The 18984-nt window shown below is 34.7% G+C and overlaps 1 protein-coding gene across 33 annotated transcripts in view; it reads right to left on the minus strand.

Annotated features, from left to right (window-relative positions):
- The window catches only part of LOC118261937 (period circadian protein), a 33497-nt gene that overhangs the window by 11432 nt on the left and 3081 nt on the right, over positions 1 to 18984 (minus strand). For 26 of the 33 annotated variants that reach the window (XM_035573188.2, XM_035573745.2, XM_035573031.2 and 23 more), the window contains exons 3-14: positions 12921 to 13004; positions 11460 to 11614; positions 9598 to 9692; positions 9022 to 9102; positions 8573 to 8647; positions 7244 to 7375; positions 7095 to 7170; positions 5480 to 5683; positions 4504 to 4732; positions 4255 to 4366; positions 4006 to 4125; positions 2610 to 2759 (exon numbers count right to left, since the gene is read on the minus strand). In XM_035573188.2, the coding sequence (XP_035429081.2) occupies positions 2610 to 2759; positions 4006 to 4125; positions 4255 to 4366; positions 4504 to 4732; positions 5480 to 5683; positions 7095 to 7170; positions 7244 to 7375; positions 8573 to 8647; positions 9022 to 9102; positions 9598 to 9692; positions 11460 to 11614; positions 12921 to 13004 (1513 nt within the window). The remainder of the gene's footprint in view (positions 1 to 2609; positions 2760 to 4005; positions 4126 to 4254; positions 4367 to 4503; positions 4733 to 5479; positions 5684 to 7094; positions 7171 to 7243; positions 7376 to 8572; positions 8648 to 9021; positions 9103 to 9597; positions 9693 to 11459; positions 11615 to 12920; positions 13005 to 18984) is intronic. The other 7 variants (XM_035573111.2, XM_035574562.2, XM_050704427.1 and 4 more) reach the window with 3 other exon arrangements.

Below are 18984 nucleotides of genomic sequence, written 5' to 3' on the forward strand. Positions count from 1 at the left end.
ATATTACGAAAGCGAAGAAAAACAAACCGAAGAATTCGTGTTAAAATTGGCAACAAACTATTTAAGTCTCTATTCAATGTAACCATACAAAGCGCTATAAAACGAAATGAACAGAAATAAAGAAATTACATAACTGGGCACTAAGTTAATGCGTCACGAGGTATTTCTGATTGAGAAACTTCAAAGTTTAAAAGCTACTAAGAAAATCATAAATATACAAGCCTGAAGAAACGTCATATAACTAAAGTACGAAACTAAACAGCTAAAGTTATTTTTGTCCTCACAAATGCCTGCTAAGTGTTTCTTTGAAATAAATAAGTATCGTAAAACATGGTAAAGAGATACAGAAGAAACCCTTCTTCAATGAATGTTATAATTCTTCATAACTCTTATTCAATGAATGTATTGAATGTATGTTAGTGATTCACCTCATTCTTATATCTTTTCATCCCTCGAATTCTATTCACCCCGTTTCACCATTACGGTACTTTGAATCAACTCGATCGATTAACAAAACCGAATTCAAGTTACAATAAATCTATACATGTTACACAATCAGTGCTAACGTAACACGTTAGTAAATTGAATAACTCAAACTAACATGGAAATGTTTAGGATTATCAATATCTCAGTACCTATAAACTGGAGAATTTTACCTATAATTTTAAGTGTGGGAGAGCCATGCTTCGGCACGAATGGGCCGGCTCGACCGGAGTGATACCATGACCTCACAGAAAACCGACGTGAAACAACGCTTGCGTTGTGTTTCGTTGTGTGAGTGAGGTTACCGGAGGCCCAATTCCCCCTTCCCAATCTTCCCCATCCCCGATTCCCGAACAACAACCCTTAAATTCCTAACTCCCAAAAAGCCGGCAACGCACTTGTAACGCCTCTGGTGTTTCAAGTGTCCATGGGCGGCGGCGATTGCTTACCATCAGGTAATACGGCGGCTCGGTTACCGGCTTATTTCATAAAAAAAAAAGAATGTTGGTTATTGAGCAACTAGCTAATCCGGCACGATATCATCCGCTGTTCGCCTCTTATTGATCATAGCGTGATGTAGCCTTCATTGATAACTGGACTATCCAATATAGAATTCAATTAGCACCAGTAGATGTATATTCCGTTCGAACAAACCATCTCATCAGTTTTATAGCATTCGTATATGTAGATGTGTTATTCCACATGTAGGGTAAGTAATCCTATTTGCTAACGTACGGGGAAATGGATCACAAAGGCATACAAAGTTTACGCAACAAAAGAGGATAGGATGTCTGTTATGACGAGCACGTGCTCTCCCGCCCACTCAATCCAGCGCATGTTGGGGAACCATTGCAAAGGTCACGTGGACACCACGCAACATGGATGGAAATGACAAACTTATTGATTGATTACCGTCTCACGTGGCCATTGAAGCCTTCTTACTTTTGCCTTATTTATTTGCACGTAATGATCGCTCATTTTTAATGTGGCTAGTGTTTAAGTAATTGTTTCAAAGTCAAAATATTCTACCTAGTCTCATATAACGCTCGAAAAGCAGGAGAAGGAACGGGGTGGTTTTTAGTCAGTAAGAGTCTGACACTCCCTCTCGCCTCGCCCAAGGCGAAAGAAGTCATTGGATGATTTTCCCCCCTCAAAAAAATAAAATAAAAGAAAGTCTCATATAACGTTGCTGAACGAAGAAATTAAACAGGGCTCCAACAACACGCACCGTTATCCAAACAGGACGAAAATTTTCCGTAAACTTTACGAAACTCTTAATACAATCTGAAGGAGTCTTAAATTTCAACACTATTTTATATTAACATCAAGTCGCAGCGCGAGAATCGCCGCATCATTTGTCGCGGAATGCTGTTCATGAACATGAGCCTCTAGCATGGCTTGAAACTAGTCGAGTTCCTCGTAAAACAGTTACATGGGTAAGCCGGTACCATAAAAAATAATAATTTAAAATTACACTAGTCTACAATGAAAAAGTATCCGAAATAATTTTAACTAATTTTTGCTTGTCTATACATGCTAAATACGATTTGATAAGTAAAAGTAATTTATTAGTTTAAGTTTTCAAGATACCTCATATCTCCCAAATTTTACGATTAACTTTGTTAGTTGGCATCAAATGTTAAAAATATCGTACTTTAGTGCTCTGTTCTGTATTACTGAATAATAAATGTGCTAAAAGTGAAAAAAAGTGAAACTAAAAATTATTTTATAACATAATGTCTCGGAAATGTGTGAATAATCCCGTCAATTTTTGTTACTTTTGCGGAGAGGTGATATTAAGTAAACAAAGGTGTTCTATATCGAATATGATAAAAAAACCTATTCTTACTACTTTAACAAAGACATATCACACCAGGACTTATGTCCTGGTGTGATATGTCTTTGTTATGCAATCCGTGTTCTACAGGTTTGAGAAATTGGCTGAGTGGCAAAAAACATCATTTCGTTTCTAATAAATGGAAACTAATTTATCTAAATAATTATTGTTTTCGTTACCAGCATGTAAAGATAAATAAAAAAAAACTACTTTGCTCGAAGAATACTTTTCTAAAGTCAAAATTTGTAGACCAGTGTTATCAAAGTTATAGAAAATAATGTCAACTTACATAGTAGCTGTGATCAGGATCGTGTATCTCCAAGCGCAATTCCTCATCAGTCTTGGGCACTTCCTCCATTAGGCTCTCCATGAACGAAGCCAGATCTTGACAACGCTTGCTCATCTGTTGCTTCGCTATTTCCGCGGGTTTAGTCAGAGCCTGTACAATTGAATAAAATTAACATTTCACACTAAATTCTGGCCATAGTGTCCACTATAAGGCAAGTACATAATAATGTTATATGCAAGCTACATAACATGCTATATTATGTAGATGCTTGTCTAAGACAAGGTATAAGCAGACACTATATAATTATGTACACTGATAGTTCAATAATTATGCTTAGCTGCAGTTGTAAGTAAGAAATCGTGTGTTCGATCCCGTTTCCCGAGGTAGAATAGCGAGTCACGAGTTAAGTAAGGCCGGGAACACGTTGCATACAGCCCCCAACACACGTACGAAGTATAAAAAAGATGGCGCGTGACTTTAACATATTACTCGCTGTGCACTTTATTGTAATTATCGGAAAGTTCGAGCAAAATTTTCCTTAAATGGTATATTAAACCACGAACACTCACAGTCTCGAATAGTGCAAAGAAATAAGCAATGTATTAACATTGAACTTTATAGATATTCGATACACTTAGTACAAAGACGTATTCGCTAACAAAAAAAAAATACATTAAGTAGCAGCAACAACAAAAGCACGAGTAATATTTTAAACAAAAACCATTTAATAATTATACTTCATAAAACTGTATGTTGCAAAATGTTCTCTTAAATGATTAACTCTTTAAAGATAAAGTCTTTTAAACTAGTACTGAAATAAAATAGGTATTAAATCAGGTAAACATAATTAATTGAACAGACGCCACAATTAAGCTAAACATCAAGTTGTACATTTAGATTCAAAGGTTTACCACCCGAATCCAAGAATCCTGTTTTAAAAAAGTAAAGTAAATATATGAACAAGATGTGACAGCAGAGGGCCGCCGACTGGCCGGCACAACGGACCACCCTGCCCTGCTATGCAGGCAAATAAATGACGACCATATTATAAGCCTGTCCATCCACTGCAATGAACCGATACTTTATAAAAAAAACTAAAATAATCAACAAAAAACTAAAAGAAAACAAACTATTATGACTACGATAGTTCGCACTAATATCAGAGCAGATCGTTTCAAGTCTAATAAGCAATCTCTCAGGTAAAGGCTCACCAATAAATGAGTCGATTTCGAAAGAAAGTCTTGAGGTAAATAAGCACCTCAATAAACGTCTTTCTTTATACAGCTTCAGCATTGGTTTACGCTAACTCCCTAACAATTTCTACATTCACTGAAAACCACAAAATGCTCAACAATATTTTTGTTACAATGCTATTGTTAAATATAACTTCGCTTGCCTCATTCATTGTTCGAATAATCGTTTCTCTCAGCATTTGTGCCTTGTTTTTTTCTTCTTCGGGAATTTTCATCGATTTTTCCGGCTCAGGAGATTGAAACACGTCTGGGTTGGTCGGGCCCTACAAAATTAACATTACGAAATCAGTCAAAGATTTAGCAACACGGGCTTGTCACGTTTATCTTTCAACACGACGAAAAAAATTGCACCATGTTGTGTTTCAAATAATTAAAAGCTCTTACTAACATACCTCTAAGATATGATGTTTTCCAATGACGAATTCCAGTTTCTTAGACCAAGGATTGATAAATGACGACCACTCCGTTTCCAACCGAATGTAGTCACCGTTTTGTGTAATCATCCTGGAAAAAGCCCATTGTTATCATGTGTACGAAAATGGTGCAAGAACACCCTGATGATCATTGTGACACCGTGTTTACAGGACATTGAAATTGATGAAAACAAAAAAATGATGATGTTATTAAAACTAGATACTCACCGATAAGCCTTAGATCTAGGGAGACCTCCTTCTTTGACGATGGTATCATAAACTTGTCGTAGATACATCAAGTCATCAGGATGGTACAGCATCAGCGCGTCCTTGTCAGCGAGATCTTGCGGCAGGTACCCCAGGTAGGGCACCGACTCAGGGTCCACATATTCAATGTGGCCATTGGCCGCATGTCTTATGACAAAGGGCACCGCTTTCACCACCACCTCGTTCGGCGCTTTAGGAACAAATGACATTTTTAACGACCTATTTTATACTGCAAGGACGCAAACAAGGAGAAAACCTTGGAAGCCTTAACGGTGTTTCAAGGAAATACACAATTATTCATTTCAACTCTTGACGTTATAAAAATCTATAGCAAAATGACGGGTTTTTAGTTGTGAAAATACCACATTGAAGGAAAGCATTTTGGCTGTTAAGAACAACTAAATGCTGATCCCCATAATATTGGAACTAATATATTAGATGTAGTGAAAATGCTGAAGGGAGAGCTTCGGTAGATTTGCCGATGACCATCGAACTAAGTAATAAGTCAGTATATCTCAGTAGATATAGACACTAAGTCAGTACTTAGTGTGAATATCTTGTCAATAATAAGCACTTATCAAAATTAACTAAATAATATTACAATTGTTTGTAATGAACAATTCATTCAAGTCAACTCTATGGATTATTTCTTTAGTGTACCTAATTGTTAGAAATGACTTGGTAACCAGTTACAACATCACGTCAATTGAATAGTTTTCATTATGAAAGCCACGTCATAGTTTGTGTGGATTATTTAATACATCAGAAGTTAGAAACAATTGTACTTTCACAATGTTTGTACGAAAAGGAATACTACGCAGAAGAACATTTATTACACAAAACCAGAATAACATAGTTTGTAAGATATGGCATAATGGCATACCTTTTCTACCGAAGCGTGAATGTTTTTATATGACACTTTATGTTAAACACTTACTTTTAAACGCAGAGAAAAATGGTGTCGCCTGTATAACCAAGTAGATGACTTTACCCTCTTCGTCGCTTATGTTTTTGAAGGTGAGTTTGAGCAGGAACGGCATGAAGCCCACGACTCTCTCTTTAACACCGAACCCCGTGGTGAGGCCTCTGTACCGCCGTATCCGACAAACCATTGTGGACACCGAGTTAGCTGGAGATTGAACTGAAGACAAAATGTACCATTTATATTGAAATATGACCTCAGCCGTAAGATCACACCATATTGTCACTAATTTTTCTTAGTTCCTGATAGTCGATACATTTAAATTTATACATTTAGCTTTCAGTTTTGTAATAGTCTTTAATATAACATATTCATAAGTTAGCAAGAGATTGTATAGACTTCCAGAAACAGGAATAACATGCACTTAGTCTACGTCCTGTTGGAAAACGTGTGAGAACCACAGGCAAGTATGAAAAACGCAAAGCGAGAGAGGCTTTTAACAACAGCTTACATGCCATTTTACGTAAAAGAACTTTTCTTTAAACTTACTTGGCTTTAAGGGGTTTCCCACCACATGATTTGAAGCAATTTTAATACCAATAACCATTACATAAAAATAGTTATTACTATCGCACACCGATTCGATACTAAGCAAAATAAAATGCGGTAATCTAAACTACTCGTAATGTGAGAAGAAAACTCTCTGTTTGAGAATCCCTCTTCTTACAACTAACTCCGTGCAGTAACCAACTATGCAAATAAATGCAGAAAAGCTGACAGCAGGAACATAATGCTTACTAACCTTCATTCAATACCAACCTTCTTGGTCATTCAATTGTCAGTAAAATAAAAACCAATGGTATCCAAAACAAATACCAAACAAAAACCTATAAAAATAATTTTGAATTTCAATTACACCGTGGAAGTGAAAGCTGGTTGGTTAAAAAAGGAACGAAAGAATTATAAAAAGAAAAGTAAAAAAAAGGGCTAACGAAAATAAAGTTCTCCTTACAGAATAAAACAGTTTTAAAAATAACTCCCCCTTGATGTGAATAGGCGGTTAGATAACCTTTAATTCACAGCTTCGCCACAAGGAAAATAATGAGGCTAGTCAGTTGCCCAGTGGTTGTATCAGCCACTCGGGTTAGAAGTCAATTTGCCTGACGAAGACTAACTAGCTAAGCTATTGTTTTAGAAGTACTACTTTTAAGTACTAATAGTCTTTATGTAATGGAGCTAGTTTTTAAAACTGATAACTTTATTTAACAGAGACATTATTCCTAAAAAAATATTAAAAACTAAAATAGAGGAACCAGCATTCACTTTTTCCATCCATGTGCCAATCATTCAATTGAATATCCAGGAACATAATCATATAACGGTATACTTTTACAAAAAAAAAAGAACAAGCTAGCTTATGTGCTATAGAACACAGAAGCACGTATTGAATAGGACTAGGTTTTGTGAAACAGGTAACATTTGTTAGGGAATAAGGTACACGTCAGGTCATCCTATAATCCCTAACAAATGTGAACATAAACATCATGCACAATATACCTATTACAAATAAGGTACAAAATCGCATAAAACAGTGAATTGGCACAATGGATTCAATAAATAATCAATTTACCTTTTTCTTGCGTACCATTAACAATTTTAGGGACGGCCAAACCATTCGTGATTTGTGATGCAAAGGTGTTGCGATCCTGTTGAACAATTACTCCATTAGACAGTGACCCAAGATTAAAACTTACCAACCTAATAACTAGACAAACTTACCCTTGGATGAACGAAGTCGATGAACGACCTTCCGATCCACATGTCTTTGGGGAACCCAAGAGTAGTCGTCAATGATGATGTTGCGTACATAACGACACCATCATGCATGGATATAACGCATGAAAATCCATCCTGGAAATGAGTACCGTCAGGATTATATTCTAGGTCACACGACATCCCTAAGCTGCTCGCCGCCAAATCCATCTTTCTTTTCTTTAATAAAACGCGATAGAATGTCGCGTTAAAACTCAAAAAGGTTTAAATGATTACTAATGATTGGTTATATTATTGCCCAAGTTTAGTTTAGTTTAAATTAGTCCACTCCAGTCACGAGTCTGGAGGCATTATAAAACGAGACCACACGACGTCTTAAGAAAATTAAGAACAATAAAACAAGGAAAGATTGTGCAGACTTTTTTTCCGTCGAGTTTAAATAAGGGGCACGTTTTTAGCTTCAGTATTTGATTAACAAAGGGAAACCGGCCTATAGCACCCCCAAACTTCTTCGAAATACTGTTATTTTTTACCTACATACGTCACGAAGTCTTTTTACCGAGGTTTGCACGTTTTATTAATCATTGTTCATTTACGAACGTACTTTCGCATTCGCCACTTCATAAAGCACTACGTCAAACGCTAGATGTGTGAACAAATTTAGTATGTTTGTATACATAACATACACATGTGTATACAATATTGGCAAATGCGCGCATTGTTTTTTCTTGGTCGAATATATAGTATACAAAGCTTTGCGTCTACAGATTCCCTAGGAATATGCACTTTTTTTCTTTCGAACATATATTATATAAAGCTTTGCGTCTACAGATTCCCTAGGAATATGCACATTTTTTTCTTTCGAACATATATTATATAAAGCTTTGCGTCTACAGATTCCCTAGGAATATGCACTTTTTTTCTTTCAAACATATAGTATACAAAGCTTTGCGTTTACAGATTCCCTAGGAATATGCACTTTTTTTCTTTCGAACATATATTATATAAAGCTTTGCGTCTACAGATTCCCTAGGAATATGCACTTTTTTTCTTTCGAACATATAGTATACAAAGCTTTGCGTTTACAGATTCCCTAGGAATATGCACTTTTTTTCTTTCAAACATATAGTATACAAAGCTTTGCGTCTACAGATTCCCTAGGAATATGCACTTTATTTTTCTTTCGAACATATAGTATATAAAGCTTTGCGTCTACAGATCCCCTAGGAATATGCACTTTTTTTCTTTTTTTTGGTATAATATTTGTGCACCGGTGGAGTAGTAGTTTCACCGTTTTTCTACTTATTTACACAACATCAATTACAAGATAGTTACCTTGCAACGCAACTGTTCAGAGCTCTCACATCGCATCTCGAAGCGGCCAATCTCTTGGTATCGTTTACTTTGCACCTTAGGATAGTAAATAGAAAATTAAGTGTTACCGCGAAGACAACACATTCATTTTTTTTTTGTTGATTGCGGTACCTTAAGATTTTCGGGTGAAATTCTCATAAAATAAATAACTCCATAACAAAACGAAACGCTATCTACATAGACACATCTATTGTAACGGTCATATATATTATATTTTCTTTTGTTTTCGACTTGTACTTCATTACCTAAACAAGAGTGGTCGACGCTAACATAGGAATCATAACTATTTTTGACACTAGTGCAGCTACCAGGCGCACACACCGTTTATCAATATCCCCGGTATACGAAAATTACACACACACGGAAAGTAACATCGCAGTAATTAAACATTTTAAAGTAGAAGTACTTACCGCGCAATATGTAGCTTGTAGGGGCCGACCGGTCACAAAGCTTGATCCAGGATTCACCTGAGATATGTTGCAGGAAACCACCTAAAACAATAACAATCGTTAAAACTATACACGCTAGAACATCATTAAAATAAACGCACTCCATTGTATTAAAGTATATTCTATAATCAATTCCCACTAATAAAATTTATCATAAAGTTAATTAAAAGAAATAAAACAGTTTCTGTTTCCCAAAAACATTTAGAACCGTAGCCCTCACCATTTTGCCGTTTACTAAATGAAATGTTCAATGAATTAAGCTAAATTGTGAAATGATTGTGTTGTTTGGTTGTTGTTGGCAGCCATAAAGGTATGTCGTCAATGGCAGACGTCAACTAGTAAAGGCGTCGCGCGCCGGTTTGTTTCGAGAGCCATAGTAATGCGTAACGAAGCGAGTCGCGTGCGCGGCGCCGACACCGTCACGTTATCAGACATGCAGCCGTGTACTTCAGAATACTCTGAATCACCTCTACTGCCAAGATCACTTTTAACACCACCAAGCAAATCTAATATTATCAATAAGGGAAATATACACACCTCATCTTTTAGAGTATTCAACTCAGGGGTACATATGTCCATGTTCTCCACTCCCTTCTCTGATTGAGCATGCGCAGGTGGCAGCGACGGGATAACTGCGCAACAAAAAATTAGACGGAAGATAAAAATGCACCTACGTGCTTTAAGGACATTTTATTATTATCTGAAAAAAAGACAATGACACCGCAACAATAACGTTTAATACTCATATTAAATGAATAAATTGTACATGTACATACCATGCATTCCAGGTAACAATATGTTTGCCCTGTCTATACTTTACCTCACAACGTATGTATGTACGGTTAGTAACCGCAGTGAGTTACAAATCCTGGCTGTTGGAGAACCTATAGAATATATAAGGGGGAAATTTATTAAATAACTGACACGAAGTTTGGAATAACCCTTCGCCTTGGCCTTCTGTAACGATAATTAATAAATCGATTTAATAAAACTCCTGAACCAAAACTACATAGAGCCTGCATTGTGTACATCTTATTATTAATTAGTCACCGCTTTATCAATTCATTTCTATTTTTATGGTTAAGAAGAGCGCGGCAGTTTTTATTGGCTTGTGTACAAGCGAAATAGCTTTAGTATATTAATAATTTATGTATTCATTAAAGATGTATTTTAACCTTGTCTCTAATTCCAAATGTCTTGACATAATTTATTAAGTAATATGTTTTAGAAACATTTTAATTCATAATTTTATTATTTTCTTAGACTTCCAGCATTTGCAAAATTTGTTTCATTATTCGTACAAAGTAGACAGAATGCAGCATGAAAATGCATTGACGAATTTTTAAATATCATACTGAAATAGCTGTAAGTTAAAAAAATATAATTAAATATCCTATTTTATTAAACTAAGTAGTTTATAGTTGTTTATTTTTTTTAAACTAATTGTTATCCTTATTATTATTTTAAACGGACACAATTTTTCATACAACAGAGGTATAAAACATGTTGTTTTAAATTTTTAAGCAGGATATTTTCGAAATGTCCAATACTAAATCAACAGAAAAAAAGTAAGAAATAGAAGGAAATTAAGAGCTTTGTACAAATATCTAATTCTGAAACTAAATAAAATAAATGCAAACGTCACCAACCAAACATGATTTTCGAATAAAATTAGATTGAACCAAGTTATTTGAAAATCTGGTGTGGCCGGTAACATATGCATAGCGTAGTAATTGTGAGATAGGATAGCTAGGGACCGATGATATATATAAGTAAATAGACAAGAAAACGTTCTACGTAATAAGGATCTCGTTCCAGAGGCCTTTGTAGACAAGATCTTAAGACCCCAATGTCAAGCGTGGTGCTTACACCCATAATTATTAGACTTCAATTGACTAAAACACAATGGTCTAAATCTCTTACTACGAACCAATTTATCGGTTGTTGTATGATCATACCAATAAGTCAGCCATGACACCTCCGAAGGTGTTAGAAGAAACTACATTGTGCCCATTTACAAAGTACTCCATATAAATTTTTGTGTGTATTTAGGAATACATTTTTAGAAAATCGTTTATACTCTTAAATCATAATATATCAAGTTTCAAGATAAAAGCTCGACTCAATCAAAATAGTCTAGTAGTCACTCCCAGTGATAACTATCTATAGATGTATTCAAGTCGGTACCTACACCCCATCACAAATTACGACTCTTCGGAAAAGAACATGCGAAGTAACGACAGCGAAATCTTTTACAATAAGTAGATAACAAAATATGAGCTCTACAAAATACAAAACATTGATCGTGTCACAATAGAAATGACTAAAGCCATACTATATAAAAGTCTAAAAAAAATACAAATACATTTGATATAAAGCTCAGTAGAAGCGGTACCCACCATCTAGCTGATCTTCTTTCGGAGCATCAAATGTAGGGACCGGCTCAGGCGCCCTGGCCTCCGTTTCCACAACTACATCTGGGACCATTGTTTCAATTTGGGGCTTCTTTTTCTTGGGTTCCTTATCTTTTTTAGGTGGCTGACCCAAGTTGTTGCTAAAGAGAAAACAAATATCCATTAATTAAGAAATACAAATACAGAAATATGCAAGTACCATAATTGAATATTTTTGCTCTGAGGAAAATAGGACAGTCGTAAGATATGGTACCAAGATGACGATAGATACACAAGATATTATCAAGAAACATACGTTTTGTGGTCATCCATATTGCGCGAAAGTACACGGTAAGATGAAAAACCTCCCTGATTTAAAATGTTCAGAAAACCAAATACAAGAAAAACACAATATGTCGCAAACAAATAATGAAACGTTCCCCTCCACTTTTATATAAGAGCTCGAAAGATCCTTGAAAAGAAAGTCTTTCTGTACTCCTTGCGAAGGTTTGGAAACCACGTTTTACTTCTTTACAAATGTTTCTTTTACAAAGACTTGTTTTTGTTTTAAAGCCCTAGAAAAAATGGCCTCAGGTAACAAAACTAAAACAATGACTTGAGGGGAACAAAGAAATAACTTTTCAACAACATTACCTAAGTTTTCGCAAGAAAAACACGTGTCTGAATAAATTAGGTACGCAGTTAAGTTGTTTTATTAGGAAAATGGGGGAATGAAATATTCTTTAGTATTATTTTGAAATAGTTGACTACAGTTACTTATGTATAACTATTGTTACGTAAGTAGTTGAGTAAGGCATTCGGTATCAATATTACCTTCAACTAAATAAATAGAATAAAACCTTAGACTTAAACCATGATCGATGATCGTGATTTGAAGAAAGATAATAGTTTCTGGCATCCCACGACACACGACGCGGTGCTACCAGTAGCAGCGCGACAATCGCCGCTCATGAATATGAGCCTCTAGCATGGCTTGAAACTGGTCGAGTTCCTCGTCAAACAATTACGTGAGTAAGCCGATAATATAATAATAAATTTAGTATGTCTCACGAAAAGTACAATAAAATATAATAGTTATGAATAATTCCGAGTTAAAACGAAAGTTAACGTAAACAGTTACTCATAATAATTACAGTAATTTTACACTTATAACAAAGATTGTATACATTAGGTATGTAGTTCTTACTCTATATAGGCCCTGGTATTTTTCCAGAGTGCCGGCTTGAAATTTTCTGAATCAATACGATATTATGAGTTATGAGTATAAATAATAGTCTTTAGCTTGACGAATCGAATATTTATACGACCTATATTTAAAATTGCATCAATTAGTTAACTGAACTGAATGACGCGGTCGACGCGGAGGTATGGACAAATAAATGCAGTTTCCATAAATAAATTAGTCTAAGTAAAAGTTACGTAATATTTCCAATTATTGGTACTGACCTGCTTCCAGATGTTGAGGGTTTTCCGCCATAGCCACTGCTGCCACTGGAATTGCTTCCAGAATGTGTAGACTTAGAACTATGACTGTAACAAAAATCTTCGATTAGTACCATACTTCAACCGTGGATGTTTTCACTATGGGATAGGTCGGCAAACGAGCAGACGGATCACCTGCATGTACGCAATCAGCGTCGCCATGCGTTACTGGATACCCATATCACCAGATGAGTTACAAAACTGCGTTGCCAGTATTTAAGAGTATGTGGGGAAGGATGGTTTGGTGTCCGATTTAAAAATTCAAAACTGCAATCAATTGCTGTTATAATATTGTTTCTAAATGCTATTAAACATCGGCCGGTTTCAGCTCCACACGAGTGGACAAAATAATTTTAGTGATTATTTACTATATAGCATTTACACTGTAAAAGATTTTAAAATCGGTCCATTGTTTTTTGAGCCAGTTCGTTACAGATATACATACATACAAGTCTTTCATCTTTAAAATTGTTAGAGGTAAACAATAGATAATTATTAGTATAGATATATGGCGATATATAAAAGAAGGGCCGAATTAAAAGTACCCTTAACCGACGAACATGCCTGAAAAGACTAAGGACTTTTGATGAAGCGAAAGAGGTATGTAGGATTAGTTGCAATTGGCGTTCCATTGTCTCTACCATGGGAGACAGGCGTAAAGTTATGTTTGTAATTTTTGTAAGATGTGTCATATGAATGGTTTTTTTTTTTCTTATCTACAAGCGTTTCCCACATGAACCAGTTTACTAAAACGATGTTTAATAAGTACTACAAAATCTTAGCTCTTCACACAAAAATATGTATGATTATATCCATGGCTCTTCGTTATACTTTTAATGTGTCTATTTAAAATTGTCTAGCACGGTACGACCATTTATAATTTGTTGGTATAGATTGTTTTGTAAAAATAACTTTTCAGTAGTGATATCTTGGAGCTAAATTGAAGTGAAGAAAATATGGTAAGGTACGGTACAGTTACTAACTAACTATTATTTCGTTCGCAGAATATTTTATTAAAGTTATGAATGTGTAGTGTGACATGACATGATGTGTCATATGAATAACAGAAGTTTGTCTAATGTAAAACAGCTTTCTATTTCTAGGGAAAATTTTTCCACACTAGAAACATGAACTAAACAAATTGCGTAGATTGATCCCATTTCTTGCTAATCTACAAAAACGCGATTAATAAAAATTTATATTTTCTTTGGTTTCATGTGATGAACTTTTTGATTTCTCGTATGTACGTAATAGGTACAATTAAGAATGTCATTAGCGTTTATAGATACCAACTTAAACGTGTAATCTACACACTTAGGTGTTTATACTAGAAAAGAGGCAAAGTACAAAACGTAAAGGTACATGTTTACCAATAACATGACACTTAGTACACATACATACTAATAACAAGTACATCTTACAACTGTACAATATATAGTTATATGCCTTGATAATTAGATAAGGTTTGTGCATACAATAACAATCTCTATAATATAAACATAAATAAATAGATATTTGTGCTACCAAGTACCAAGACAACACGTAGTTGTTAGATGCAACAGGATAAAGTGAGTTAGCGAGGCTATCGCTCTCGGATGCATCTAATGATTGAATGAATCATTCTATTATAGTAGATTGTATATAAGTGTACTATGTACTATGCAACAGCTTGATAGTGTGCAACAGAATATGTGTGCACATGTGCGGGCACGTTTTGCGTCATTGTGTCTGTAACCATGTCAAAGGATTGATGTAAATAATCTTAATACATAGATTTATAATGGCAATCGTTAGACAAAACATAAAGAGAACAGCAAATAAAAGCCTAACCTTCGTACTCAGAGTCATTTAATGGGTACTTAATCCGCTCCTGAGGAATTGTTTTCGGAACAAAATCGTTCCTAAGGAATAGTTCAACTAATTAGAGTAAGTTTCTAGCTGAAATTAAGGCTTGATAAGCAGTTAGCGGAAACTAGTTTTTTATGGAAACTAATACGGAAAATATTTACAAAACAAAGTAACCAATGCCGATTTTCTAACAGACGTAAATGCAAAAAAAAAGCTAGATGAAGGTGTGAGAAACACCTAAAATGAAATCTTAAATTTTGTTATGCGTCATGTCATTGTTGGCTTAACAATGGTCATGGTGCTGAAGGAATGTGTAACGTGAATGACACACAACTGTTAGTTGTGACCAAGTCGATTTATCGTTCATTACTGATTACAGGAGCTTAATTAAGATTGTGAAGATCATACTATCTTGTGAATACCCACCAGTAATTTGACATAAGACATTAGAATAAATTAATGAGATACTATGTGTTGTTACTATGTTGATTTCTTAGGCAGATGTTTATATTTGATTCCTAAACACCAAAAAGGTATAATATAAAATATACCTAAGTGAAAAACAAGTGGTTCTTGAATGGAATTTGCATGGCAACCGGTAGTTTTAACTTAAAAAACTTTTTTATTATGCCTTGGACTGCTGTACTATAACTATAATGTGGAATAAAATCTAAAATCTTATTCAACCGCTCTATATGAGCTATACTTGACATAATTTTAATAGACATAGACCTGTTATAATATAATTAATTAATTGGTATAAATTCCATAGGTACGTAATTAAAACTTAAGTAGACATTGTGAAACAAATACTAAGTCTGACTGAAACTGCAATGTACGTAATTTAGATGGTTTTAAAAAATGAATGCGATAATTGCATGTATCAGCTACGACACATTGCAATAATTCCACATATTTAAAACACATCTCACGGAGTCAGCGAATACATTTGATATGGCCACTTTTAATTGAGGTTGATATGTATCTACTTACTTATTAGACGCAACAAAAATCTTAGTAGGTGGCATTTGCTAGACTCTACTTAGCCCTATGGAACAAAGGCGAGAGATGAAAGTACGTGTAGCAGTAGATATAGTGATGAATGTACGACCAAACAATCAATGCAACGTTGTTTATACAAACAATTTCAATATACGCTTAGGTGGGTGTGGATTTGTCGAGTGAGTGACATATATACATAGTATAATGGCATCAGTCTTAATTTCATCTTATAAGATGAAATTACTGATTCATCATCTATAGATGGGTATACATAGAATAGAGTCAGCTGCGAAAGTCCATGCTACACTAACAATACATTTGGTTTATAGTTTTAAACCCGCTGTCACGTCCACAATTAAAATAGATGGGTATTAGCAGCAATGTATCTAATAAATTGATATTAATCTTACAATTTTCATTAAGTATAAACTGTATAAACACAATGTGGACCCAATCTCGACAATCAGCTATTCATAAGTAAACCCTCGCAAAGTCGATAAAACTGAGGGCATGAAAATAATAGGTAATGATACGTGGAAGGTTTGCCCGAGGGAAGGCCAGGGGAAGGAATTTATAAATAAAGCAGTTGGGGAAAAATACCCACCTATAATACTCAAAAAATCTTCCGAGAAAATATCATAACATGAGGGATAATAATATTAAGTTGATATGTCTAATTAGTTCTTGTTTTGTTCTTACTAGCTTCTTTGTTACTTATTGACCCGATGGTTACCAATATACACATGTTTTTATGATCCTGATGAAGTGATAAATGAGGTAGCGAAATTATTAAGGCTTATAAGAATTATCTTTGTTCGTTCTATTTACTTATACCGATTAGAGAAAAAATACGATCGATAGTAGCTAAACTGACATAATAAGGGTATTTTTCTCTCAAGTAAAACGTAATAAAGTAAAAATTACTTGGAAACAACTGGGTGTGTCTTTTTATTTCTAACTACCCTTATCCTTTAAGGCTTTCTTGGAAATCGATAAGAAACAGATAAACAACTCTAGGAATTGTTGTTTCGTGTCTGGGTGTCATGTGTATGTGAACTTGTATGTTTGTAAACGCACCCACGACACAGGAGAAAATCCTACTGTGGGGCTACGTTTTCTAAAAAAAAAAAGGAATGATATTCATATTGATTATGATTGGTATAATTTAGGGAGACAAATGGGCATGAGTATTTATTCACGTTAATAATATTAAAAGTTTCTTCAAAGGAAAATCTATTCTAAATACCTATGGGTTCGAAAAAGAAAGATGTTCTACATTCGCCTATATGCACTTTTGATGTTTTTTCAAACTGATAAGTCTGAAGCAAGTTTTGTATATTAAAAACGAAGGACGAATATCATCAAAATTAATCAATACTCTTATCTTATATACTGTACTTATATCTATTATATAAAAATAAGTCGGGTTTTCCTTCCTGACGCTATAACTCCAGAATGCACGAACCGATTTCCACGGTTTTGCATTCGTTGGAAAGGTCTCGGGCTCCGTGAGGTTTATAGCAAAAAAAAAACAGGAAAAATTTAAGAAAAAAGCCAGAAGACAGGGAAATTGGTGGCGAAACGGAGTTCGCCTGGTTTGCTAGTATCTTATATAAAGCTGAAGTGAACGCGCTAATCTCAGGAACTAACAGTCCAATTTGAAAAATTCTTACTCCTACGCTACGTTCAAAAGGAGCCGAGCAGAGCGGGTGAAACCGCACGGAAGTAGCCAGTGTATGAAATTTCAGTAAAACAGGAAGTTTTATTTATGAAACATTGTGAGCACTATCTAGATTATATTCACTAGGAAGGTACCTATACCTTATTAATAGAATGAAACTTGAAGTAGTTGCATATCTGTCTGGGATATCAAAATCTATATATTAATACGTGATGCAAAAACTTTGGACCCCATTTTACGAAAATTGCGCGGACGGCTTATAGTTTATGTGTAGGAAAAGTGCAGAACGCTAATATTTTTCAAAAAAAATGCTTATGAAGTACATTAAATCAATAAATAAAACATTACACACACTACCATGCATAGTATCTGATCGTATTTGACAAAACGTCAAAATCGACAGACATTTCGATGATATTCTCACGTCTCATATGAATAGAGTTTTCCTGTTCATGATGCGCCGGAATATATTAATTTGAATTTTACAAAACTAATAGCAATTCGTTAAATAAAAATTATCCTTGAACGTATGTTAAGTGATATTGTAAATTAAATCGTATATGGTCGAATTTCGACCAATAGGCGACCACTAGTATGTATAAATATACAAGTGTTTATGTGATGTTAGGTTTAATTATAGCAAGAACTATATTTATTTGTAAATAATATCTTATGTCGTACATAATTATGTATACTACAGAGATTACTTGCGAGTTTTTTGTAATAGATAAGAGAAACCAAATAATAACTTGGTTGAACTTTACGAATGTAGTGAAAGGAAGTTAGTATGTGCGTGTGTAGCTAAACTAGGTACATACGTATGTACCTACCTACGTACCAGTATACTAAATAATACTACGCGCTAACTGAATGGCGCGCCGTTATCGCGTCATAACAATGATAACGAAATACTCAATTAGGTACTTCCACTAATTGCAAGAGAAATCATATTTCATGTTTCATATCACCAAATTGTTCCGTCGAAAAGTTTTACTAACATAACAGTCTTTCCGTAACTAATACCGGCGTCTCCTAATTCTAAATCCAACTAAAATACAGTAAAACTTACACTTTTCATTCCTTGGTACACAACAAATCCATCATTGTAATCTCACACACGCTGGTAACAACACACACACTAGCGAAAACAAAACAAAAATACTTAAGCCATGTTAAATAATAAACATCAAAAGAGAACTAATATTTCTACACAATGCACGGAGCTAGAACCCTTAAATATATGATATGCGCGGTTATTATCACTGAGTAAGTAACTAGGTACATGTAAAACAATATTATGTAGTCCATCTTAGAGCTTTCTGGTCTAGTTAGTAATAAATCACGAAGGAGCGTTCCACTTGTCACTTCCTGTCAAACTGCATTGTAGTTATACCTTATGTAATATGCAGATGTGGATGCGCCGTAGACGTTAGCGATTTTGACACTCGGATGCTATTGATTTTCCGCGGCAAAACGCGTGTCGTCGGAAATGTTTCC

This window comes from Spodoptera frugiperda, chromosome 25, assembly GCF_023101765.2.
Source record: "Spodoptera frugiperda isolate SF20-4 chromosome 25, AGI-APGP_CSIRO_Sfru_2.0, whole genome shotgun sequence".
Taxonomy (NCBI): domain Eukaryota; kingdom Metazoa; phylum Arthropoda; class Insecta; order Lepidoptera; family Noctuidae; genus Spodoptera; species Spodoptera frugiperda.